The sequence below is a fragment of the Ischnura elegans genome, chromosome 1 (genome assembly GCF_921293095.1).
Source record: "Ischnura elegans chromosome 1, ioIscEleg1.1, whole genome shotgun sequence".
Classification (NCBI taxonomy): Eukaryota; Metazoa; Arthropoda; class Insecta; order Odonata; family Coenagrionidae; genus Ischnura; species Ischnura elegans.
In genome coordinates, this window is record NC_060246.1 from 89,326,095 (window position 1) to 89,352,847 (window position 26,753).

General features: G+C 36.5%; 1 protein-coding gene across 1 annotated transcript; it reads right to left on the reverse strand.

Moving 5' to 3' along the window:
* Positions 1-15,221: 15,221 nt before the first annotated feature.
* On the reverse strand, positions 15,222-23,807 carry LOC124165597. Its single transcript, XM_046543061.1, has 4 exons — positions 23,631-23,807; positions 21,379-21,517; positions 20,721-20,885; positions 15,222-16,998 (listed from the first exon to the last, which is right to left on the reverse strand). The coding sequence occupies exons 1-4, from the start codon at positions 23,696-23,698 to the stop codon at positions 16,771-16,773; spliced, it is 600 nt and encodes a 199-aa protein (XP_046399017.1). The 5' UTR covers positions 23,699-23,807; the 3' UTR covers positions 15,222-16,770.
* Positions 23,808-26,753: the final 2,946 nt, after the last annotated feature.

A 26,753-nucleotide genomic window follows, 5' to 3' on the forward strand; every position in this document is an offset into this window, starting at 1 on the left:
ACCGATTTTCAGGGACTGTGTTTCATACGCATGGTTTATAGTTTAGCGTATGATCACTTTGAATTCCTATTACGAATGATTTGAAAATGGTAAATTAACTCTTTTCACTCTATATGCTTATTTTTTTCTTCCTATTGAAGTAAAGGATTTCGATGCCCTCTTGCATAATTTTCTTTATCTTATATATTTTCAAAAAGGAAGGCGAGGAATGAAAACACTTGTCGGTTAATTTCACAAATTTCGATTTTTTCAATGACCATCACCACGGCGCAAAATCACGTAAAGAAAATTCAACCGACCAAAGCAAAATATAATCCTTCAACTACAAGCAAAGGCTATGTAGTTGAAGTCCCTATATAGCTGCAAACTAATTCACTGATTGTGTGATTGATACAAATTCGCAGCCCAAACTGTGATATGTGTGGGTATATGGAATATTGGACGTAAAAGTAAAAAAAAATCATCGGGAGGAAAAATCTGAAATCTTCAAAAATTCGATAACTTTTCGAGATATATCGACTTGAATTAACATGGGAGCCTTATGGGACTAAAAGTTTTCGCTTATATAATGTATTTGTAAATATGTGAGGAACATGATATTTCCTTGACATAAACTAGATTTTTCGGTTGATTTTTTTGATGTGGTTGTCATTGCGATGAATTGATTTTTAGTACTTTTTATGATTTTATGATAGTGCCCCATGCTTTTCTTATGGCACTGACTTTTGATTTTTTTTGACCAACTTGCAATCATCGCAGGACAAATTCCTTAAAAGGCAAGATACTATATTTTTTGTTTGATTTTTTGGCTATCTTGGGGTTTTCTTGCGTCGAAACAATTCCGAGGAAAAAACGATTTCGATTTTCCATTGTAGAGGTGGTCGAATTTTCAATAATGGATTTCGGCGTTGAGACATGTGCCATGTGAAAATTTTGAATCTCCTAGAAAAACCGTTTAGGGTTCTTCGATTCCTATCTTTTCAGCCTACTTTCCCCGTAACCCTCATGATTAATTCATAATTAAATTCCGAAAAATGTCCTCCGCGCGAAAAATCATTGCCGCCATTTTTTTGTGGAGCATACAATCTTGAATATCTTAGCAACCGTTTCAGCTAGATGAATGAAAATTTCAGGGTAATAATATTATTAAAATGGTCAACTTTTGCAATGATCGCTTCATGTGCGAGTTATATCGATACATATCTCCTTGGATACGGTTTAATCGCTAATAACTTTTTGGTTTAAGATTGGTATGAAGTACCGAGCGTCTTGTTCACCTACGCTTATTATAATTGTATTCTTGGGATTAGCAGTGACGAAATTATTTTTATTAGTATTGTAACGATGTACCTTCATCTTCAGCTACGGCTTATTTACATCGTTTCCCTCATTGTTCGCCGTAAGTCCGATACTTCCACAAGGGTAATTATTTAATTAGAAAACATTTATGTCGCTTGAAATCACATTTTGGGCTATTTAAAATACATTCGTTGTGGAAAACACCGAGATAGCGCGGATGTCACGGAAGGTATCATCGCGTCAAGTGTTGTGATTGTGAACTTGAGTGACATACTTTACGCTATCTATTTGGAAGTGTTAACGTTTGCATTATCAGAACCCTAAATGGTTTTTCTAGGAGATTCCAAATTTTCACATGGCACATGTCTCAACGCCGAAATCCATTATTGAAAATTCGACCACCTCTACAATGGGAAATCGAAATCGTTTTTCCTCTGTGTGTTATGTGAATATGTGTTTTATGTAATCTCACATTCGGTATATATCGAATCTCCTTTTTCTTAAAATGTATTGAATTGCTATTACATATACGATTTAACATCCACAGCCATAGTTGACAAGGAATTACATAGTGGATGACCATAGTTTGGAAAATAAAATGATAGCAATGCGAATTTTACGAGACAGGTGTTAGCAAAGTCGAATGTTCGATTCGACTCTAATACCAATTACGCTAATTGGCATATCTTGATGAGTATTTATGTCAGACCAATGAAATTTGGTGGATGCGTACATCTTCGTATTTTATATAATGTCCATTTAAAATTTGTTTGGTATAGAGTCTCACATTCGATATAAATCGCATCTTCTTTATCTTTAAACTAGCTGACCCGGCGAACTTCGTACCGCCTAACAATCAATAAACTTACAGTTTACTTACACCATTTATAAATCAGGAGCGGCTGTATCGTTTTTAATCATGTTTAATTTATTATAATAAAATAAGGGTACAAATTCAATAAAACTACGTAAATGAGTACCAAAATTGCTTGTCAGAAAGACATTTTCTTTATTGAATCTACATAGGGTGAATCGGAGCACGTTTACGCGGATTTTTTCAACAAATTTTCTTACGTTTTAGCTTAAGAAATTTTGGGCATTGTGGTTTAATAAAGCAGTTCATGTAATAAAAATTATACGCATTCAGTTGTTGGCTATTTGCGTTATTAGCTGTAAAAAAATGTTTTTAGGTCCAAGTCTGTTGCATACACTTGGCCCATTCAGGGGGCAGGTTGACACGACCCCAGACCGACGCTTGACTGATGCTCAAAATCGTGCAAGAAAAGCCCCTATGAAGCAGCATTCGCATTAAATGACTTAAGGCGCGCCAGTTTTAGTATCTCTGTTTGGAAAAAATGCACTGCGTAAACGTACTGCATGCGTAAACGCAGTGCCCTACACATTCGGGTTTAATGTCTTGCGTCAAGCACCTTCTGAGAAACAACAGTTTTTGTTTTGTTATCAGGCGCAAGATGAAGCGAATGAAGCTAAATAAATATAGCGAAGCAAAGCAGTGACGCAGCGAGGGGAGGTTTTGGGGAATAACCCCCCCCCCCCCAAGAGCTTAGAGAATTTTTTTATGAAAGATTTTGTTATTAATATTAAGGGGACGGATGACTAACAAACAAAACATATTTAACTATTCACACAGCCGCAAAACCCACTATTTTGAATCATTTATCTCAAAAAATGTCTGAGGGAAGTGCCCCCACACTTCCCGCTTACCTTAGCGAGTTTTCTATACCCTACAGACCCGTGGTATTAGCTGCGCCCAAAACTCCCTATCCTAGCTACGCACTTGAAGCGAAGGATGAAATACAGAGGATGGTTTATCGACTCGTGAACATAGCACGCTAAATTGACCATGAGAAAATCATGGGTTTTCATTAGCACATGAGCACAAACAACACAAAAACTGAAAGAATGACCATGCGATTTTTTAATCGTTATCACGAATGCAACACGAATTGTAAATTGAATACGTTTTAGCTCAAAAGGGCATATGAGTTGAGATCATGGAATCTATACGGAATGAGGACTTCCTAACCTTTGAATTTTCCTTTGAGTAAAGTTGCGTGAATCACATTCATCACCAATTTTTTTAATGATCAAACACGTTCCGTTGGATAGTTATGGTTGGTTTAGGCTTCGAAAGATCATGAGCACAGAAACTACATTTTTCTGTAAATCGTGCCTTGGTAAGCAAGGTACGTCCAAGGACTTAAAATATTCAGATAGATAGTTGGTGATTTCGTCTTCGTTTGTTACACATTTAAAAGATTCGAATCCATGCAGAGTACGAACTATTTGAATTTACCTCGTTTTAGTCATCCACATCTTCGTTCTTGCTCGCTAAATCAACCATCTTTGATTATTTTGGTGATCAATCATATACTGGAACTCTTTGTTGATGAGCAAACTACTCGATTCCTCGACAGGAACACGGACATTACCGTTTGTCAACAATTGCTTGGAGATTTGTTTACAAACACGGTAGTGAAGTGTCAACTCGAGCTGGGCCACGGCTGGGCTTAAAATCAGCTCGAATTAAATTTAAAAAATGTAATTTCAATTTAATTAATATTTTTAATATCTTTAGTAATTAAAATGTTATATTGTTACTAAATTCAGTTATTAAAATGGTAAAAACAAATCTAATTATTTAATTTGTAGTTTTGACCGACTTATCAATTGTTGTGTTACTATAACTCTTAAATGCATGTCCATAGGAAAGAGATGAATTTTTTTGGTGAAATTATCCTTTTTTTAATGGCCTATATGTTAACCCCGCCTGTGACGAATCCAAAGAACCAAATCTCATTGAAATCGGTGCAGCCGTTCTCGAGTTATAAGTGTTCTAACTAACACGATTTTCGACTTTCTTTTATATATATAGATATATCGAATTGCTATACATATAGGATAAAATATCCATAGACATAGTATATCAGGAGTTATATAGTGGATGGCCATACACTGTCATTAAAATCAGTAGCATTGCGGAATTTACGTTACAGGTGTCAGTATAATCGATAGTTCGATTCGATTAATAGATCAAATACGCGAATTGGTATAGGTTGATCAGTATTTACGCTGGAGTTCTGAAATTTGTTGAATGGGTACGTATTGTTATTTCTTACACTACCAAATGGCAATGTGTTGTCTATGTAGTCTCACATTCGATATATATCGAATCTTATTTTTCGTATACTATATCTAATTGATATAAGCTATGGATTTTCACATCCACAGGGACAGTTGAGTGGGTAGCAGAGAGGGAATGACCATTGAATGTAAGTGATATCAAAACGATTGCCATTTTTCCAATTCACGTTTCAGTACAGTCGAATACTCGGTACGACTGAGGGTGAAAATATCAAATTGGCATATCTTGATTACTATTGACGTTAGACTGATGAAATTTAATAAATTGGTTCATCATACCATTCTTCATTATGCACTAACGAAATATGCTTGCTGATTAGGTTCCCATTCCATAAATATCGAATCTGATTTTTTGTGAAATACATCGAATTGCTATAAATTATGGAAGTTAACATCTACGGGTATAGTTGAGCATTTATTATGAAGGAAATGATCAAATGGTGGATGGAAACTAAATAGGATCGCGAATAGTTCAATACAAGTGTCGGTATGTAATCGAAAGTTTCATTCGATTATAGTAGCCAATTCGAAATTGGTATATCTTCCTTATTATTACAGTTAGCCCAATTAAATTTGGTGATTAGGTGCATCCTAGCTTTCTTCATGCAATCCATTGGAAATATGCATGATTGGTTGACTATTACTCGATATCTTTCAAAACAGCGTTTCTTCATATTATTCGAATCGCTATTCGTTAATACATTTATCATCTTTTGGTGTAGTTGTTCTTGCATTTGTCTGGGGATACACATTAACTGGAAAGGAATTCAATAGGATCGCAAATTTTGCATAAAAGATCTCAGTAAATGTGAATTACCGTTTCCATCATTAATGCTGTAATGCATTATGGAATATCTTGAAAACTACTTCTGTGAGACAACAGAAATTTTTGGGATGGTTTCATATTAATATTTTTTATACTACATTAAGGACGTATGTTTTGTAGGCGGGATATCTTTATAAATCTATCGAATCTGCGTATTATTTTCAAGTTTCGCTTTGCACAATACTTATGGACCTTAAACGTAAACTTAAAACAACCACATTATCTTTTCTTTCTTGAAACTTTGAAAACCTTAGTCCAATTATGTCTCAAAGATAACCAATCTGAAGAATGACGTATCCGTCCAATGGAATCCTATTAAAGATAAAAAAAATATTTTTGACATAGCACATTAGTTTCTTTCCCTTTCATAAAACGCTTAGGATAATTTCGTAAATTTAAACTACTTATGGACACGACTCGAAAGCACGTGACACAATAATATTCCCACCCCCTCCAAAACCCGCTTGATGAATTCAAGCGCCAATATACTCGCTTATATGTATATATATGTATGTCTTATGTCACCGTTTAAAGCCCGCGGGGGTGAGCGCACCAGTGCGGCGTGAGGAACTCGCGCTTTGGTAATGACCCGCCTCACTCCAAACCGGATGGCTTGTGATTATGGCGGTGAATCCCTAGCATAGAGTTTACATTACTGTAGAGTATTTATGATCCCTAGCGTCGCACTTTTTTACCTTTCTTTTCGGCCACCTTCCCCTCCATCGCCTCCCATTCCACCCCTTCCAACACTTCCCTCTCCACTCTCGCCTATTCCGTCAGCCTTATCACTCTTTCTCGTGTAAACTTACTCCTCGTCATAATCCATTCACACTATATTCTCGGTCATTCCGCGTCATCTAAGCTTGAAATATCCTGGCAATATATCTATGTTTTCCTCGAATTTCCATGTGCGTGCTGTGATGACTCTTCGCTTTCCTGCTCTGGTTTGGGGTTCCGTTCTGAATGATCTAGTTTTTCCGGCCTTGCGTGGGGAATGGGATTTTTTTTCGAATAATGTCAGCTTTGGAATAATTCTTTGTTGATTTTTGGAAGATGGGGTTTCTCGTTTCGTTAGTGAATCAATAGCCGTATATTTCATAGTTGAGGTATTAATAATAAAGTTATAACGTCACGCCAAGTTCCGTTAAGTACCTTGTATAAGCTATCACTTGAAATTTTATGAAACCATCCATTCCCATGGCTTTTTAATTTCTTCGACGTAAAATAACATAAGTAAGGAAGGCCCGGGTTTGAAGCATAGTGCGGGCAAGGAGAATAAACTATTTTTCCTCAAATCGCTTATGGATGGCGTCACGATACGAGTAGGCCAGGTCAGCGGATCGGCCGGGCGACGACATATCTGTTAAAAAAAACAATACAGGTGCGCGTTTGTCGTTTAAGTGAATAATAAGGATTGCTGCTGTTTTCTTGTGATTTTCGTAAAGGATTTTACATTTATTTTTTGCACTAATTCTTTAGTGCTCAATCATACGTTCTATTTGTTCGATGGTACGTTTCTGTAAGTTAAATTTGTAACTGTAGTCTTCCACTAACCGCCAAATATAAGTGAACGTATAATGCACATTTCTTATATTGCGGCTTTGGGCAAGACGGGTATGGGCAAAAAAGGATAGGTATTCGTTTTGAAGGAGAGAGACGATTTTGATGTGACTAACATATATAACATGAGCGAACATGTGTGAAGAGCAGCGACTACCACCTCCAAAAGTTTTATCTTTCAAAAGCAAAAGACAAGTCGTGAGGAGATCTGAAAGGGTCCACTAACCAATGTTATTTGCTGAAGCAGTTCTTTTTGCATACCTTCGAACATATTTTTGGCACCAATTGTTTAGTGATCAATCAAGCGTTCGATTTGTTTTATTGCATATTCATTTACGTTCATATCCCTCAGATACCATGCTGACAAAACACTAACTTACTACATCGACTATTTTTCCTGGTCTCCGTGAAATTGAGGTACCCTAAAGGTCTAAAACGACTTTACCTGATTCCACCATTCAGGAAAAACCTTCGGCGAGCTTCACATCACTACTAGTAAGACCCATAGACAGAATACAGAGAAATCTATAAATAAATTGTCAAAATCAGATTTCTTTAGCTTGGTGTGTACTTTAAAATACAGTGAGCCGATTATCAAAGACTGGATATAGTGCAGCCAGTGCCAAGGATAGGAACATGAAAATTGCACATCATATGCAGTAGTAGGCTGCTACTTCTGAAATGATTGTTGAGACTAATTTTATTAATTTTTTCATGTTATCACTTTTGATCTTAAGGCATATCCGTTTTGCCCGGGTACTACGGGCAAAACGGGTAATTGGTACGTATCTATTCAATCGATTTAAGGAAAAAATCTTGTTTAAGTTCTTATTTGTTTAATAGCTAAGTCGAAAGTTAGTGATACAAAGTACTGATGAATAACAAAGAAATTTATATTGATCATATTTTTACAGTTTTTACCTAAACTTTCCCTTAATATATGCGTCTTTCCCGGGCCTTTCCGACCTATTCTTGCGAAAATTATTTTTTATAATTAAGTTGTTCCCTAATGTTGAATAAAATCAATTGTGCTACATTTAACATCACTATGGTAATTCATAAATTTAAGTACTGTTTCTGTAGAGATAGATTTTGAGATGGAGTGTACTATTCATCGTTGTAAATAAGTTTTCTTTACTAACTAGTATGTATTATTCGTACGTTATTTTGGCTACATTATTTCTCGGGATTTCTTCCTCGAAAACAATAAGAACTCTTTTTTGTGAATATGGTTGTTAGCACTTTTTAACGGCCTCGTTTAAAACTCGTTAAAGTATGATTTAGTGTATTTAAAGGTATTAAAATTTTAGTGAAAACAGTTTTGATGCTATTGGAAAAATCTTTTGGAGGAATAATGATTTTTTGAGTTTTCAGGGGATAATTTTTCCATATTTTAGTGTGAAATATTGCAATTAGGTCGTACTTTGCATTATAAAAGGTGGCAAGGCGTTCCTAGGGCCTGCTGTTGGGAAAATTATAAATAACAGGGATCAATATCAATTTTCCTTGGGTGATGATGTTTTGTTATATTTTTTCATGACTCTTTGTTTTTTTCAACGGCATTCCAGTAACTTGTTGTAAGGAAATTATTTACATTCCCATTGCTGTGGGGGTTGGATTAAAATTGGACGATTAAAATAGCTTAAATTTTCTCAAATATAATTTTTTTTTATCTACTTTTCCCTTTTTGTGTGTTTTGCTATGGAATAATCTAATCTAATGCGCGAGTGATTAAAAAATGAGAAGAATTGATTATCATCCCCATTGAAGATGATATGCATACAGCATTTGGCATTTGCCAATGGAAGTTGAAATCAATGAAATAAATGCTGCCATTTGTGTACTATACTTTAACTCAGATGTTTGTAACTTAATGTGAGGATCCAGTAGAAAATTACCTCTCGTACGTGTTTCTGAGTTTTCTGGCTTTCTTTATTTCCTCCTATTTTATTTTGTTAAAGTGTACTTTGGAATTAGTGTCTGCGAGTTGAGTTATGATTGGATTGGAGTTTTCTTTTTTTTATTTATTTATTGAGATCAAATTGCTATTATTGCTATTGCAGCATCACTGTTTGGATCTGAAGGAACTTAGTTTGATTTAATTTTCTCTTCATACGATCCCAAACCTTGTAATAGATCCTGTGACGTGATTGATATACCGTGTAATGAATCAAGTCCCAGTACTGGAGAAGTTCCCTTATAATTTAATCTTGAACAATTTTTTTGACCATCAGGTGGGTCGATTCACATGATTTTTACCTGATTCATATTTTTTCGTCATTTGGTATTCAAGGTTTTGATTGAAATCGGGTTTCCCGGCTGATTAGACTCGGAAATGGGTATTCTATGCATTACGCGAACTATCGCCATATCGCCTGTTTAGTCAGTTGAATCCCCTTGAAAACCTACTCTCTTTTGTCTGTCATCAAGGATGTTCTCCAAGTAATGGGTAATTTGCTACTTATTCTTGCTGCACGCTTTTGTCTGGAAACGAATTATACGATGCTTTTGGAGTTATTTTTCTCGTAACTGTAGAATTGTCCAGAATAACCAATAATTCAGCCTTGAATTTTGTTTTCGTCAGGTTCTTAGATTCACATAATAATTCCGTGATTCATTTTTTTCGTCATTTTAACAAGACTTTTATTGAGGTATTCTATTTTTTTTTCTTTTGATCGGGTTTCCCGGTTGACTAGACTCGGAAAAGGGTGTTCTATGCATGAACGCCGCAATACCGCATGTGTAGTCATTCGGGTCCTCTAGAAAGTCAACTGTTTTGTCTGTCATCCAGGATGCTCTCCAAGTAATTGATAATTTACTTTTTCTTGCTGCCCACTTTTATCTGGAAACGAATTATACTATGTTTTTGGAATATCTTTTTCGTTACATCATTAATTGAGTACGAGTAAACTTCTAGTATTAATTCATAGAAATGAAATTTCCTCGGTTTGAGTAAAATTAATTTCTAATAATTGCACTTTTCGGTTAAATATTATATGTCAACATGCTCTCCTTCTATTGATAGCGAGGTTTCCTTCCTTGAAAATTAATTGTTCGAAATTTCAGGTTTCAGCGTGAATCTCAGTATCTAGTGTCGTTTACTATTGAAAATTATTCCAGCATTGTAGGTGAGGTACAATTTATGGAGGTCATATCGCAGAGTCGTGTCTAAATATTCCAATACTGAATTTATGTATGATAAAGTCAGAGCCTCAGTTCAAATCGCTGACTTTATATTTTAACATGCTTCTCCGATGTGGTAAAATTTTCGTTTCATTGGCATTTCATGCTGCAAAATAACTTATCATGTAACTGATAAATTCAGGCTTAACTGTGTGAAATCTTTCCATGATGGAAAATGAAAGAATAAACTTTGTTAGGCTCAGTAATGTATTTGAAAAAGCACAACCGGGGTTTCATGGCATAGTCACATTGTAAGTTTATTCCTTTATTTTCCAGGACTCATTATATTTCTGAACCGTAGTCTCTTCAATGTCATTGGGAACAATTAACTTTATGTTAGCGAAAAAGTTCCTAGCAGAATTAAATCGGAAAAACATGCGATTGAGTAAATTATAAAATTTCAGTATGACTATCAAAAATCCGGTGAATATGGCTATGAAGCATTTTGTCTACCCTCGAAGGAATCCAAGCGAAATGTTTCCTTGTATCCAACGTGCTACAGCTATACCGCACCACGAGACCACTTCCTTCCTTTTCAATGGGTTTTTTCGGGCTCCGAATTCAACGAATATGCATTAGCTAAGTGGACTCCCATGTATTCATTCTTCAGGATTCTAGATAATTGTATTATGTCATATTTTTTCTATCCGATTGAAAGAATTTACTACTTTTCCATTCTGAGTTTGCTAATTTGACCAGCTCATTTGATGACCGATGGGGCTGAGCGATATATCAAAATATTGGAAAATATCATAATGTTTAATTATACTTGGAATCTGATGTTGAGTTTTTATCATTGGCGATGTACAGTCTTTAGGTATAATCATACTGCTTTTACAGTAAAATGTCTTATGTAACTAATATTTGATAATCAGGCTCGACTTATTCTATTAAGGTATTAAAAAAGTGATGGCCAAACAGAGTATTTCTCTGAAATCAGACCACTAGATAAGGAATGACCCATCGGGCAATCTGATATTTAATTTGAACTAAGAGCCCGTAGAAGGCACTTCCAAGTTGAGACTTCATCACCTTATGATCAGCGGTGACCTAGAAATATAAAATTGAGCGTTACCTTGCTGTTATATTACCCTTGCGTCTCTCTCGATGATCAGAGCTGAGATCCAACTCTTTGAGTGTCGCAGTTTATGTTGTTGTATGGGTCTATGATGGAGCACTTCACGACTATTAGTAATCGATCAAAGAGATTTATTTGTTGTCTTTTGTCATCAATCAAAGTTAGTGGTGGGTTAGTAGTACCTAGTGGTCTGCACGGCTATCATCTGTTGATTCTTAGAGCCCTTCGGATATTCAGTTTATCAGTTGGCAACGGATTCAATGAACCATTCTGATTTAATACTTTTTAAATTTATTCGTGAAAATATTAAATGAAATCACAAATGTATGGGCCCCACGTAATTATGTCAATTCGAACATGTAATTTATAGGTCTGTTAAGATTGCCGATCAATTTTTAGTAATTGATACTACAATCTTAGTTGGTTACCACACGTTTAAACGGGGTGGAAGTATGAATTCATTTTCAATTGAAGATTAGATATGTTGCAGAGAAATATGAAAGAATATTGAACATTTTTGAGTTATATTAATAATTTCATATTATATCCTTGAATTGCCTTATTTTTTGTTTCGAGACGAGGCTGTAATTAGGGTTTGAAATTTTGATTGGAGCCGATTGCGGTGGGTATTGTAGCAAAAACCTGCGAGTATGTGCAGAGACCTCGAGTGGTGTACATTTGAACTTACACAATCAAAATGTATTGGCAAAAAGTTTTGGTTTAATGTTCAAGAATATATATGTGGAATATTTATAATATATTCCTTTTATGTTTATAATATATGGAATTATTATAATTTGTTTTATTCCGACGTATAACACCTTTGAAAATAATTGACTTTCGTTTTTACCGTCGCATGGTACTTGTATTTGTTAAATATTTGATTCCTAACCGATTTTACGCATAAAAGAATATTTTATTTCCTTAACATGTAAAACAATTATTTGCGATTATTGTGAAAATAAGTCCTAATAATTAGCTTATGTAATTATTCACTCTGTTTTTTATCAGTAAATTTTCGTGCATTGGCTTTTTTGGTACGCTTTAAACCAGCGAAAATTGTAGTTCACTAAACAATTTAGAAAAATGGTGACGGTCTTTAGCTTTTTCCCAATCAAAGTTGGACATGATCTCTATTTCTGAATTCTCAGAACCCATTGTTGTCTATGGTGTCTGCACCTTCTACAGTGATTTCTCCCAAAATACTTGTTTTAGTATTTCAGTTATTCTGCTCGTTATCATGCACATTTTGTGGACTTTTTAAGCGTAGGAAATCTGTTTATCACGCGAGGATATGTTTCATGATCAAAGCTACGGAAAAATAAGTTGTGCAAGTTTAGTGATTCAGAAATTCCTCTCCCAATATGAGATCATTTATTTTCATGCACCAGCGAAGTCTTACCATTGAAGGACTCCTTCCATGGTCTTACGATCTGACTTGTAAGGACTCCTGGTGGAAAAATATTGCTAATCTCTAATTATGTGGATCGAGTACATCTGCAAAGGAGAAATAATAATTTTATTTTATTTTCCAGGTATGTACTGATGGCCATGTTGATCCCACTATTCGTCGAAATAGTTGACTTTGGGAGCAACTAGAATTTACCCCATGGGTTTTGAGGCTGGTCGCTGCGCTCAATTTGTGATTAAATGGGATGTAGAGGTTATTTTTTATTTTTATGAGGTATTAGCTTTTTTCTTGCGTAGATCTTCGATTGATCTCCGATTACGCTAACGTGTATTTTGCGAAAGAAAGGTAGTCAATTGAGTAGGTCGGTGGGCGTGGTCGAAGAATTGGCGTTTACAATGGGTTCTTTTACCTACATCCACCGATGGATGGAAGAACCCGTTGTAAATGATCATTATAATTCATCAAAAGAATTATGTAGATGAACGGCAATATCACGTTTCCAGTCACTCTTTATTTCAAAATTGAAAAAAGTGAAAAAGTCTCCGCCGTCTTTTCATGAGTCAATGACGTCATTAGAGTTCCATGTAGTTTTCTTCTCGAATATGTCGTGAAGTTTGCGACTGATCGGAAAACGGAAAGGAAACGTTCGGATATCTTTATTTTTTCGGGGGAACGTGGGAGCCTAGTGGGAGGAGCGCTTGGCTACTGAATGATGGGTCACGGGTTCATATCCCGAATATTCAGACGTCTGCGGATAATTCTTAGGTATGGTTAACTCTCACCTGCTCAAACCAACTTTCGGGTTGAATCACTGTGTGAGTAGGGTGGAGCTTATTTTTAAATTTTTCGAATTTGCATTTGTGGAGGTCATTGCGCGACCAGAAGTTATTTATTTATTTATTCACATCATAATAAAACACAATTTTCTCATGTTCAAAAATAAATATATAGTAGTGCCCATTGCATTAAAAAGGTAAGAATATTGAAGACATAAAAAAGAACTCGTAAAATTGTGAAATTTTCAATATTTTGGCAAATTTTAGGCTCTATGCGCGAATTAAATATATCAACTGACCTATGCCAAAGTAAAACAAAATGTTTTCGGGCTCTATTAGAAGATGTTACAAACTGTTGCACTGCGAAAACATCTCGTTCAAAAATAAAAAAAATCACAAAAATGAAGTTATTTCGTATTTTGTCAAACTTTAGGGTCCATGCGCGACCGGAAGATGTCAACTGATTTTGGTATTTTTTTCTTTTGCTTTGTCTATACAATTCGCAACTTTTCCCCGCTATTTTAACTTCGAAATAAAAAAATGAGTTTTTTTTCGGCCCACCCTAGTATGCAACCCGCGTGCCACCCAAAATGTCTGCCTGGGTTGGCGCGCTCTCATTCTTGGTACGATATCCCGGGAAACAGAGGGCAGAAATGATATATGTTGGAGTGATACCCTAGAAATGCCTAACCAGTCGTTGTATAGAAAAATGATAACATAATCCTAGAGTGGCATCATCTTCAGTTATGCCCGAAAAAAAAAAAACAAAAATACCAAAATATCAAAATGCGGCTTGTTTTTTCCGGAATCCAATTGCAAAAATAATCTAAAAATTTTATTTTCACGCCAAATGGAACAAAACAGTATTTCCTGAAAGAAATTCGACAACCTAAAAATAAGGACCACCCTACCGAGTGAGTTTATTTTCAAACTATCGCAATCGACCATAAAACAGAAGTGGCGAATGAGCCCATTGGGGTAGTAACCTTGATAAATGCAATGGGCCACCATCCTTTTAGAAGGTAGCCCTATTAGCTTGCAGTAGCTATTCTCACGTGTTAACTAAGGCCAAACATATAACTTCGACCTTTTTCACGGTGGATGTGAGCACAGTATTGCAAGTCTACCTTAATTTCATGGTATGTATTTATAAAAAAATACGCTTTTGTCACCATTTTCGGTCTGTCTTTGCTCAACATGAAGTAAAATAGGTGTATTCGAGATTCCCTTGCAAAAACATTTATTTGCGCAACGCGTTTAAATGTAAGATCAATTCTTACGCCTGATAGTGGTGCATTCACTTACGTTGAAATGTGAAGGGCGGGTTAATTTTTTACGTGTGGTTAAGTATATAAGTACTTAACTTACTCTCGTATTATTTTCATAATGAAACAGATATTTTGATCAGACATGAGATAATTTTGTTAGTTGCAACACACTCTGGCTTGTAACTGTGAAAGAGATTCGTGCCGAACTAGCAGATTCAGCTCGAAACGTCGGAATTTCGGGCCTACTCAAACCAAGTTGGAAGCCAGAGACTGTTTCAACCAACTTACTCACCTTGAAAACCTTATGTCAATTACATAATTTTGGTGTAAGAAGCTTCTCCAAACATGCAGGACCATTTTCCTGCGTGCGACTTTGAGCGAAATTTTCATGTAACGGAGAGGCTTTGTTTCAGGGGGTCTAGATGTCTCTCATTTCTTGCTTTAGGGTCGATATTGTTGCGTGTAATTATTTTTTCACAACTATTTTTTGTGCTGTGATTCTATTTTAATTTTCGGAATTTTGCTTCATTGCTTTGATTGTTCATCGAAACTTCGTTTCTTTGCTTTCATTTAATTTTATTTCATTTTGTTTTGGCGTGGCACCTTTTTTGTCGTGGAGGGGTTGTTGATGATAAATTGGATTATTTAATGGATATGAATGAAGTACGATTATTTATTAGATTGGAATGAAGTAGATAGACTGGCACTACAAAGCTTGAGACATTTAAATGTTATTATCACTTTTTAACCTCTGTTTAATTTTAGTTATTTGCATCAGATATACAATGAATGAATGCATTTCACATAGTGGATACAATAAAAAGAAATTATCTGGCACTACTGTGTGCAGTTTTCCTTGCGCCTAGTTTACTTAAAGACCTACTTGACGGCGAATATTAGTCATTGATTATCTCACTGTTAGAATATTATGAATAAATGTCATCTGAGATTGATTCCGTTTCTCAGCGAGCTCTGTTGGCCATCCACTCGTCACTGCGGAAGAACCTCTCTCTAGTCATTTAAACGTAATGTTCTTGTTTACTTGCCAAAGTCTTGATATTTGTGTAGGCAAACGTATGACTTTGGCCCTGACACCTCGGCGCAGCTTATTATTATGTTTTTCAGTTTGCCCGTCCCTCCATTGTCGACGTGTTAAGCATACGTCTATACTCCGTCGAACGCATCGACGTGAATGCTACTGGCGAAGAATTTTCTTAAATCGTTACTCTGAGATCATTCGTTGTATCATTTGTCTATCTATAAACTGTTATTTTAAGATTCATCCCTCTTCATGTGAAAGAAGTTAAGTATAAATTGATGCAATGTCTTCCTCGCGTACATTAGTGGGTGGCTAGCTAAGAGAAAAAGACCCTAATCAAACTTCAGACATTACATCCAATTATTGCAACTAAAGTATCGCTTACATGAGTCAAAAAGTCGGCTTCTGAGGAAAGAGAACCAGATTAGGTTTTATGCGCCCAATATGTGCATATAAAAGAGAATGGTCTTGGAAACGATCGGAAAACGATTGAGAAATTTCTCGATTGGTTAGCGAAATAATAACCAATGGCAAAGATGTTTTGTACTCAGCTGCAGTTGTGTAGAGGAGGTATTCAGTGGCCGGGTAAAATTAATTCTGTTATGAGGGAAAGATGATGGATAAGTGGGTGAGGGAAGGATGAGAACACTATCTATGAGCCAGGTAAAGAGCCTTGGGACTTACTTCGGTGTAAAGAATAAAATCGGGTTATAAGACAAAGGCATCTCAAGGGGGATTAAAGATACTACTTCCATAAAAGCCTATAGTAACCGATAATCAAAGCCGGTAAAACGCAGAAACTAACTTCTAAGAATTAGTATCTGCGTCTTCGTAGAATCCTGCTTATCACGAGTTATTTTTCACGCCCTTCAGCTATGTAAACAATAGCATTGTACATGATTTCGTTTGTGACTTACTCTCGATATTACCTCCAGAAAAATTTGAATGTGTTTCTTTGTAACCGGGTGGTGGATAGCCAATGAGTAATCATTTATTTGTCACAGTTTGTTCCACACTTATCTGATTCTTCGAATATCGCTAGGTGTTGCTGCAGTTTGGCTAGCTTCAAAACTAAAAAAAATGTCCTTTCAAGTTTCCTCCGTGAGACAGCGGAGTAAACCTTTCACTTCATTGGCGCTCCTCATATGAAAATGCCATTGAGGGATTAACAGTAGCTGGTGGTGACGTCAATGCAGTAGAGGGCTGCGGCGGTGAAGTCAAGGATTACTTCGGCGAGGAGGCAGTTCATTGAGATGTGAGGATCGCTAATGCCGATTTCCTCTAGATCTGACAGGTGCTCCTCATCGAACGCCTTGTGAAAAAGCCAAATTGAAAGATTCAGTCCTCCAGTCACGGCGAAAAGAACCCCTCCAAGAAATCCGAACATCCTTATCTGAAAGAAGAAGAAATATTGCATGAATTTTCGTCTTCAATGCTATGAATTTCATATTATGGATGTAAGATGTCTGTAGCCGAGAAGGCCTCTGAAAATTAGCATGTTAGAAAAAGAGCGATTTTCGGCAACTGCGCATCGAAATGGAAAAATTCGAAATCACAGGATTCCCCTATTCATCATTTGCCTATCATCAGTTATTTTATTATGTATCCTTCATCGTGTTAAAAGAAGTACGGTATTCGTTGATTTGATTTCTTCTCGCGTATATGAGTGGGTAGGTGAACAAGAAAAAAAACCGTTATCAAACTTCAGACGTTATAACCACGTATTACAATAAATTGTATACATGAGGCAGAAACGTGGATCCTGAGGATAGAGATGCAGAATAGGTTATGAAGGAGAATGGACAAGTCGTAGAGATGATCGGAAAACGATTAAGAAAGATCTCAATTGGTTGGCGAAAGTTCTCGATTGGCTGGCCAATGGAAGCGATGCTTTGTAATGGGCTGCAGTTGGATCGCAGTGAAAATCTTTACCACTCCGAGCTATCAACGCATTGGAAGTCGGCGAGCGGATTTATTTTCTTGGTGTTCACTTGATTGAAATTTTTATTTCCACTTTATGTAGAACTCTATAAGAAGGAAAGGCAAAGCGATTTATTGAAATCTGTTAATTATTTATTTTAGTTAACGTTTTCCATTTTTCATAATAATATTCAAGATGTAAGGAATTTCAATGTTGTCTCACTTTTTGGCTACAGCGTTGCCATCTCGATGCGCATGTATTTATTTACTTTGAGGGGTAAGTTAAAATTCGAAGGAACTCAACCATAAAATTTAACTGGGATCTATGTCGAAAATAGTATGTACCTAATATGGTTCCGTAATTATTATTATAGTATTCAACAGATTAAGGTAGTTTTCCATGGAGTACTGAAGAAGTAATCTGGGAGCCTCCCTTTCCTTCCAGCATTGCCTTCTTCAATTCGCTATAAGGCCTAATCCTACACCCACCATGTCCAGCGCTTCGTAGTTCCTCCTCCTCTCCGTCCATTTCACCTTCTCCATTCTTCTCCATACTCACATCTCGAATGCCTCCAGTATTCTCTCGTCCTCCTTCCATTGTGCCCACGTTTCCGCCCCGTAAAGAGCTACACTCCAGATCAAACTCTTCACTAACATTTTCTTTAAACTCTTACATAGCGATCCTCTCAGAAGCTCCTTCCTGTTCATGAACGACTCCTTGGCTAATGCAATTCGCTTCCCGATGTCCTTACTACCGTATCCGTTTTCCTCTAATGTGCTGCCTAAATAGTCGAATAGCTCTACTTGCTCAAGTTTTTCCCCAACTACTTTTATCTTGAGTCTCACCTTCCTCGCTCTCGATACTTTAAAAAACCGCATTACATTAGTCTTCTTGTGATTAATCCTCATCCCATACTCCTCGCACCGCTCGTCTATCTACTACTCTGTACCTCTTCTCGCTCGGTTAGCATCCTCCCATCTTTAGCCTTAATTTTAGACATGGCTTGTCCTCTTTTGCCGCCCGATAGCTACTTAACTTTGGCGTACATACGGCTACTTCTCCATTCTTCTGGAACTTTTGTATTTCCGCACATTGTCTTTTTCACCAACCCTCCCTTGCCCTCTTAGTTTCGCGTAGTAATCGATTATTAAGTTTCCTATACATTCTTTTGCCCTTCTATGGGTCCACGTTCTTCCACTTCCTTCTCTCCTCTATTTCTTTTACCATTGCCTCCGTAACCCAAGGCTTCTTTCTCCTCTATTTCTAATATTCTCTCCTCATACTCTCCTTCAGGGCTTATACGTTCCATTTATTCGCCTTCCTAACTTTCATAAGTGTTTTGAATCTGACGTTGCATTTCATAAGTACTAGGTTGTGGTCTGAATCCGCATCCGCTGCAGGGAAGCTGCGCGAATTTTTCACACTCCTAAATCTCTGTCTTACCATAATGTAGTCTATTTGATATCTCCCCACATCTTCTGGACTTTTCCATGCGTGCCTTCGCCCTTTATGATGATTGAATCACGTGTTTAGGATGAAGAATCTGTTTCTCCTGCAAAATTCTGCGGCTTTCTCTCATCTGTCGTACCGCATTCCTAGTCCAAAATATTCTATTTCGTGTCCATCCCTCCCCTCCCCGACTGAGGTGTTCCAGTCTCCTATCACTACTAGATTTTTCTGACCTGGGGTTTTTCTAGTTATTTCCTCGAGCTGTTCATACACCTCATCTACTTCTTCCTCCCTATGATTACTGGTGGGCATGTAAACTTGAACCACCACGGAGTTGGTGGGTCGCGCCTCAATTTCTACCACCAGAATCCTATCGCTTACCTGGTCTATTCCTGCCACACACTTACCCATCTTCCCGTTTAATACTAAAGCTACTCCTCGCTGGATTTCCTCCCCACCACTCTATATAACCCTATACCCGTCATTATAATAGTCCCCACCATCTTTCCGCGTCACTTCGCATAACCCTTAGATATCTATACTTCCTTTATCCATTTCCTTTTGATATTTTCTAGCTTCCCCGTTCTCATCATTGTCCTCACATTCCACGACCCTACATTTATAGCCGACTTCTTCTTCTCCATCTTCTTGGTCTTCTTTCCTTCTTCCATCATTGATGCTGTTGATGATAAATCTATGCAAGGATTTCGCATGTTGACGACCCCGAGGACCTTGCCGACCTCGCTGCCGTGAACGACACCCCCCCTTTGCGGATGGGCCCCGTTCGATGAGATTCCGAGGCTCATTTGTTTGCACTCCGTGTTTTCAGGGAAGAGATAGTTGGTAGGGTTTCCCACTTCCATTTCAACAGTGTTTTTTACGTGACTCTATCACGTGGCCTCCTACCCTTCGACTATCGGCATGGGTCGCCCTACCGGGAATAATTTGGAATTAATCCCGCCAGTGCAGCTCTAGGGGTCATAGGAACGCGCAAGCCTTTCCACCGCGACAAGGTTGTAGCCCAAGGTAAAGGGGTCCCGTAATAGGTCATGTAAAATTCAGTAGAACCTAAAGTTAGTGGAAATGCGAAAATATTTTACGTGCATTCATAAATATCGCCATGCTTGGAGGCTATTTTTAAGTGAACACGTGCTGTTTTCTCAACACACTTTGGATTTTGGTGTACTGGGCACCTTTATTCCTATGCATAGATTTCAGTAGCTCTGTGTGGTTCTTTCCAATTTTTACCGTTTGAGGGGTTGAGGTTTATTTTGAATTCTTGATCCTTTTCGTATCATGGAAACTAAGTGTTTCTTTTATAGAAATTGAAAGATATGTTGGAGAGGCAATGGTACAAAATAGTTGGCACCTGGGACAGATGATCCGTCTGAAATCCTAGCAGAAACCCTTTATGTACAAGAAAAAGTTAGTTGCCAGGTAAATTTTTCTGGCTGGGTTCATTTAAGGGGGTATATGAAATACAGTGTCTCCGAAACTAAGCGTGGCTACTACTGGCGTGAAACTAAGCCCTAATTGCTGCAGCCTTTTGAAGGACCTCTTTTTTTCTTGCAACTTACTTTCATATTCTCAAGATTGCTAGGCGGCGAATTGCCCTCCTTTTTGCGGCCTTTAATCGATAGCTAAAAGTCATTAGCTTGAAAAAAGGTAGACGCGATGACACCTCGAGAGTATGAAGGTATTTAAATGAATGAGTTACAGTAAAGCAGGGACATTATTATACTCACCAGCAGCTCTGGCATCTTCTCCTTGATTATGAAACTGAAGATTATGACGGTATTGATGAGTATATAGGCGAAGAACACAACGTACGGTAGTGATTTATTCACATAAGAGAACCGCTGCAACTCATTGCCTTTAGAGTAAAGCGCTGCACAAGTGATGGATATTGCCTGAAATTGAGACACAAGTGCTAAATTAGCGCTTAGACTTTGGATCTTTTGGGAAAAATATACATTTTCTGATGTCCATGCCCGTTATTGAATGTCAGCTATTTAGAGGTGTTTGTGATAAGTTCAAAATTCTGATACCAGATCCTAAATAGCTATTCTCCTATGGGAGATGTTCGCTATTTGAAGGCTAACTGTATAATCATTATCACCTCACGTGGACATGGCAGTTTAAAAATAACTACATAAGTAATAAGAAATCAAAGGATATTTAATGTGATTACCTACGGTAATCTGTGTTGAATGCTTGTGATTTATTTAAAATAACGTAAGTTTAAAAAAATTATATTTCAAGTAAACTGGTTAAATATATCAGTTGCTACAATTGAAGAAATGTTTACACTTAATACGAGCTTCACAATGTTGGAAAACCTCTTTCTTTCGTCTCCTGTAAAATTCACATTTAGTGACTTACTAATAGTTAACTCATTCTTACCCACTGTGTCACCTTAATGTAAAAGGAGCACTTCCACAGCGTGTCGTTTTTGAACGATGGATCCTTGATGTTGGCAGCTGTGACCGCATTCTGAAGATTGGATGTGCGTAGAACTCTTACGCTTGATAGTGAGCTTTCACTGTTGTTATTGATAAATTATAAATAAAATTTGTGATTATTGCCAATTATAGTAAGCACAACATTTACGAAATATTTTTTAGATTGCTAACATTTTTCTGTAGAGTAATATGTTGACAGAATGGCAAGAATTAAGCTGAAATGGGGTCTTTTTCATTGTCAATTGTAATAAATTATATTCTTTTTCGCTCGCATTTAGCCGCTACTGTTCTCGGGACTCGCAAAATGGTATTTTTTTCTTTATAAATATTACATTTTGACCCTACATATCATCATAAATTGTGATTCATATACTTTTAAAGAGGATTGATTTTCAAGACAATTATCGTTGAGTGTCATCTTTCCTTGGGCTCAGTCAGTGATGGATTCGCGTATAGATAAGAATTCTTAATTTAAGTTACATTCTTTAAATATTTTATCACAGTTATTGCGAGATGAATGCTGATCATATAATGAACCAGAGATCATTGCTCTTACGCCATAACCGTTTCTCTCCAAAATTTTGCGGGTGAATACTCTGTTAATGGAAAGCATGTCTTGGGTGTCATCAAGGAGTATTTCGTTGGCAATGAGGAGTCCAATTTTTCGAGGAATTTAGTGAGGCACTTATTTCGCGCGTGGGAATTTAATTTACTCATCTTATTTCAATTTTATGCATTTTTTCAGTAACATACCTGATGACTGGAGTCAAGCATACTTTTTATTTGTACCACCAGATGATTGCTTTTTATATGGTTAAACATTCTTTTTATGTTGCTAACTTTAGGTCTTCTCGCGGTAGGTTAAACATTACGGACCGACCTATGGAATGAACTATCATCATTGAAGTGTGGCATATCTATCATCATCATATAAATTGTGGCTAACCGTTTGACGTACAGTATATGCAATGTGTCGGAGGAAAATGGTTTAAAAAAATGATTTATCTTGTCCGTAATTATGTGATACGCATTAGTTTAGCGTAGTTATTCATGATTAGGTTTGCATTTTTCCGGAATAGTTCACGTTCACTATTGATTTACGTAATCTTTTTTTAAACTCGATACTTATGCTTTGCTTGATTAAAATAGGATAATATTACACTCGCACGCGAGAATGATCTCTATCGAGCATACATTACGAAGAGAATTCTTCATCTTGATTTTGTCACCTTTCGCTGGCCCTCAATTGCTTTGACTCCTCAATGACACCCGATACATGATTGCTTTTAACAGAATATTTACTCGAAAAAGTCGGAGAGAAACGATTGTCGGTTAAGAGCACAAGAGCAGTAATCTCTGGTTCATTAAGTGATCCATATTCATCTCGTAGTAGCTATAAGAAAATATTGGCAGTTATGAAAACGTGTAAAAATGTCTCGTGCGTAACGTTGGAATGCCACATAACAGTGCAATGCATGAAGATTTGAAGGGAAATCCACAGTTTTTGTTTTAAGAGAAAGGTTTTTGTTTTAAAAGAAATACGCTGCTGTTGAAATTTAATTGTTCTTTGATGAGACGTTATTTACTGCAAAAGGTATTGTTTCCCACCTTATATAAAACAAAATCAACCAAGAAGTGTACTTTCTCCTAAGTTTCTTCGTTAGTTGAGAATGACTATTATTTAACTGCCGACTTCTTTTTAGTTTCATCTGATTTATCGAAGATGCTTGCTTAACCAGTTATTGCAATGGAAAGGAGAAACTGAATTTTAGAAAATTCACGCAAGTTTTAGCAAGAATAATTAACGATGGACATGCAATTAGACAGTGAAATAGGGAAGTAATGCGATCTGAAATTCATTCGCCGACAGTTCCTAAATAAAACGCAACGTTCAAGTGGACAAGTAAAGGCGATGCAAGTATTCAAAATGGCTGTAAATACTACCATAAAGATAAAAGTGCTATATTTAGACGGAAAATTGTTACTTTCTCAAGAAAGAAAGGAAAACTATGGAACTTTGACTAAATCACCGGATGTTGTCACCGTTCAGTAGATTTTATTATTATTTGAAAATCTACTACGCAGTCACTCTCTTCCTTATCCCTTAACACTTTCTGCAGCTTACCGTTTTTATTTTTTTTCGCGCTGGCACACTACTGCTTGCAATGACTTAAGATCTTTGGTTCATCTTACCTTGGTAGGCGAACCAACTCGTGAGACGTTCGTCGTTCAGGTCGCTTTAGTGATCCCGTTTCCACCATATTGCTGTGGAGTAAACTTTTCACATTTAATAATGCTTGTGTTCTTTTGAGTATATCCCTCTGGAGTAATACTTTCCTTCTTGACGGCCGGGCCGATGACTCGGCAGGAAGGAAGTTGACTATGTGCCTTACGAGGGAGCCACTTCCTTTTCTGCCTCCAACATGGCTGCGGCCGATTTCCTTTTACTTCTTTACTCTCAAGACCGTATTTTAAATGTAATAGAGCAACGTTTGGGTAGCTAATTTCTTAATGTATTCACAAGACCAAAGTTTTCGTAATATTTATTTATTTTATCCTTGAATGCCGTCTGATTTCAGACACAATTTACATAATATATTATAACACTGTTACAAAAGCGTACATCAAAACCACCCAAAATTCACTTCGCTGACGGAAAACATCGCGGAAAATTTGAATGCGTGTTTTTCAATTTTTCAGTATTAATTTTAAAAATAGTTAACTGTCTTTGATATGGTACTTTGGGTATAAACAGTGTTGCCAGAAAAAGTACCGTAAGTGGTTTACCTTTGGCTACAATCAACTGATAGCTTAAGTAACCGGCTACGAGGAACCAAGCGATGTCCTCAGTAATGCTAACCCGCAATTTAGCACTCGTCAGCATAGATTTTCCTTGGTCTCTTACTACAACTAATTATTTTTATTTTCCATCCTCCAGTTTGTAATACCCATAGCATGAGCAAATTTCCGTTTAAAGTTCTAGGTGTTAATGCTTTGCTCCTTTTCTTACGGGGGTGAAGAATTCTATTTATTACTTCAGAGCGTGATATCAGTTATCTGAATAACGCACAATTGTTCCTTTTAAAGCCATTTTGAAAGTCAAATCCTTAGGTATCCTTGACGATATGATAATTTTGACAGTCATGTCCTTAGGTATTGACCGTATGGTAAAAAAACGAAATTCCGAAAAGTGAGAGTCTGTGCCTTGTATTCATGTTACATATGATCAGTGTATGCTTTCAACATACAACTCTCAAATTAAGCTTTTGATATTTACGCACCCGAGTTTTTTTTCTTGTAATATGTTCACGAAGTTTGAAAGCTATAACTTAATATTGCATTAGCATTAATGCATATTTAATGTATTTAAAATCCCCCAGTATCTGACATAGGAAATGAGTGAAATCCAAAGTATGTGCTGAGGCCTTATATTTTTGACCTTATTAACGTTTCAAAACATGAATATATCAAGGCAGTTTTTCGTCAGGGAAACACATGACGCTTGCAATATTTATTCGTCTTATTTAATAAAACGTTAGCTCTCATGCTTGATATTCCCCCAAGCTTGCTACCTTGTGTTGGACAATATTACTTACCAAATATCTTGGAGAATGGGTCGTATGCTTCAATATTTTAAGGATAATGAAACATTGTCTATCGACACATGGTTGGCTCTCTTTCCATTTTCGTAATTCATTTGAAACATATCATGAAGGGAACTTTTAAATGCTTCTAGTGTCTACATATGGTGTAAAAAAATCACCGGCATAATGCTTTCACCCACACGCGATAACTGTAGATGGTGTCCACGCACAGTAGTACTGCGTTTATGATGGCTATTGTTCCCACGGACAGCAACACATTTCCGCAGAATTTAAATTCAGTGTTGTTTTCGTCGTATTATTTCTTGCTCCATGTTTCTATACTGAGCATCCCAGCTACTGCGAACAGTACAGCTCCCAGTACACCCAGGAGCCTCACCTGTAAGGTTTAGAAATGATTTTTCATCGGTGTTGGAAATTATTTTGCACAAAAATAAAATCGACAATCATTACTTTTTTGTATTTATTGGCCATGAAAGCAAAATTTCCTGCTTCAATCAATGATGGCTTGTCAGTAATGCAAATAAATTTTATAGCCTTGATTGGCGGCTCAGTGCCATCTTTCCGAATCCTAATTTTCTTTTATTTTAATCAGATGTTGTGTTTTGATTTCAGATTTGTGAGGAAGATTCATTATTTGGACTAGTTCAAAAATTAGGTTTCATTTTATTGTCATGCATGAGTGTTAATTTGTTTCTTCTGTTTTTTGTAATAAATCTCGGATCAAATGTGAAAAAGGGCGATGTTTGGTTCCTGTTTGAAGAAAATATATGTAAGAAAAAATACAAAGAAGAAATAATCATGTGATATCCATACCTCCCTCTACGACCTTGAAGTGTGAAAAAATATAATTGACTGATTCTGGCATTACCTTTTATTTCGATTTAACATTTAATTTCCAATGAATTTAATCCTCATGAACCAGAAGAGATGTAGTAACATTTATAAGTGTTCAATTTTTAACTTAATCAATATTTTATTATAATATCAATGTTGGGGTTGCAATGCTGTCCTCAGCTTGCTTTGTTTACTGCGCAGACACTTCGAGCTCTGTCATCATATTTATCGTCATTCAGATTCTCGCCGATAATAAAAGTTTTATCACTAGTTGGTAGTTTCTAAGCTGTTGGGTTTGTTTTATAATTAATAACAAAGAGTAACTGTGCTTCTTTACCCTCATAGAATAAGATCTTTTCTTTTTGGAATAATAATGATTCTATTCCAAGCATCCACTTTCAGTAGCAGAAAGATATGAAAAAGGTTATTTTTTCGATGAAAACATTAATCAATAGGATCATGGTTTGTATTTGAAGGATATAATTCATTTAGCAAAATGGTTATCTAACGATAGAAATCAGAGGTTAAAAAATGCATGGCATTTGACAATTTTGTAGGGATATGTAATAATGCTAAATACGAACATGTGAACGGAAATACTTATCTTCACCCGGTAATTCCTCCGTAATCTTGCTTGTAACATTAATCCGAATTGCAAGTGAAAGAAATCCAGTCAGTTCATTGTTTTAAATGCATTATAATTTTTTTTTATCTATAAATTGTGCTTTTAAAAAAAGGTCAAAAGCACTTTTTAGCCCTCATTTATTAAACATCAAAAACACTAATCTTGACTGTGCGGCAGGGAAACTGATAGTGAAAATTAAAAGAATGATTTATAATAGTTTAAGCTTTCCTGAGACTGGTGTGTCTTTAATGC

What these genes read in the sequence shown, in the direction of transcription:
- LOC124165597 (XM_046543061.1), bottom strand. Translation starts at nt 23,698, where the DNA reads ATGGTGGAAACGGGATCACTAAAGCGACCTGAACGACGAACGTCTCAC. An exon ending in ACATTAAGGTGACACAGTGG is followed by an intron (nt 20,886 to 21,378) that starts GTAAGAATGAGT and finishes TCTCAATTTCAG; the next exon opens with GCAATATCCATCACTTGTGC. An exon ending in AGAAGATGCCAGAGCTGCTG is followed by an intron (nt 16,999 to 20,720) that starts GTGAGTATAATA and finishes TTCTTCTTTCAG; the next exon opens with ATAAGGATGTTCGGATTTCT.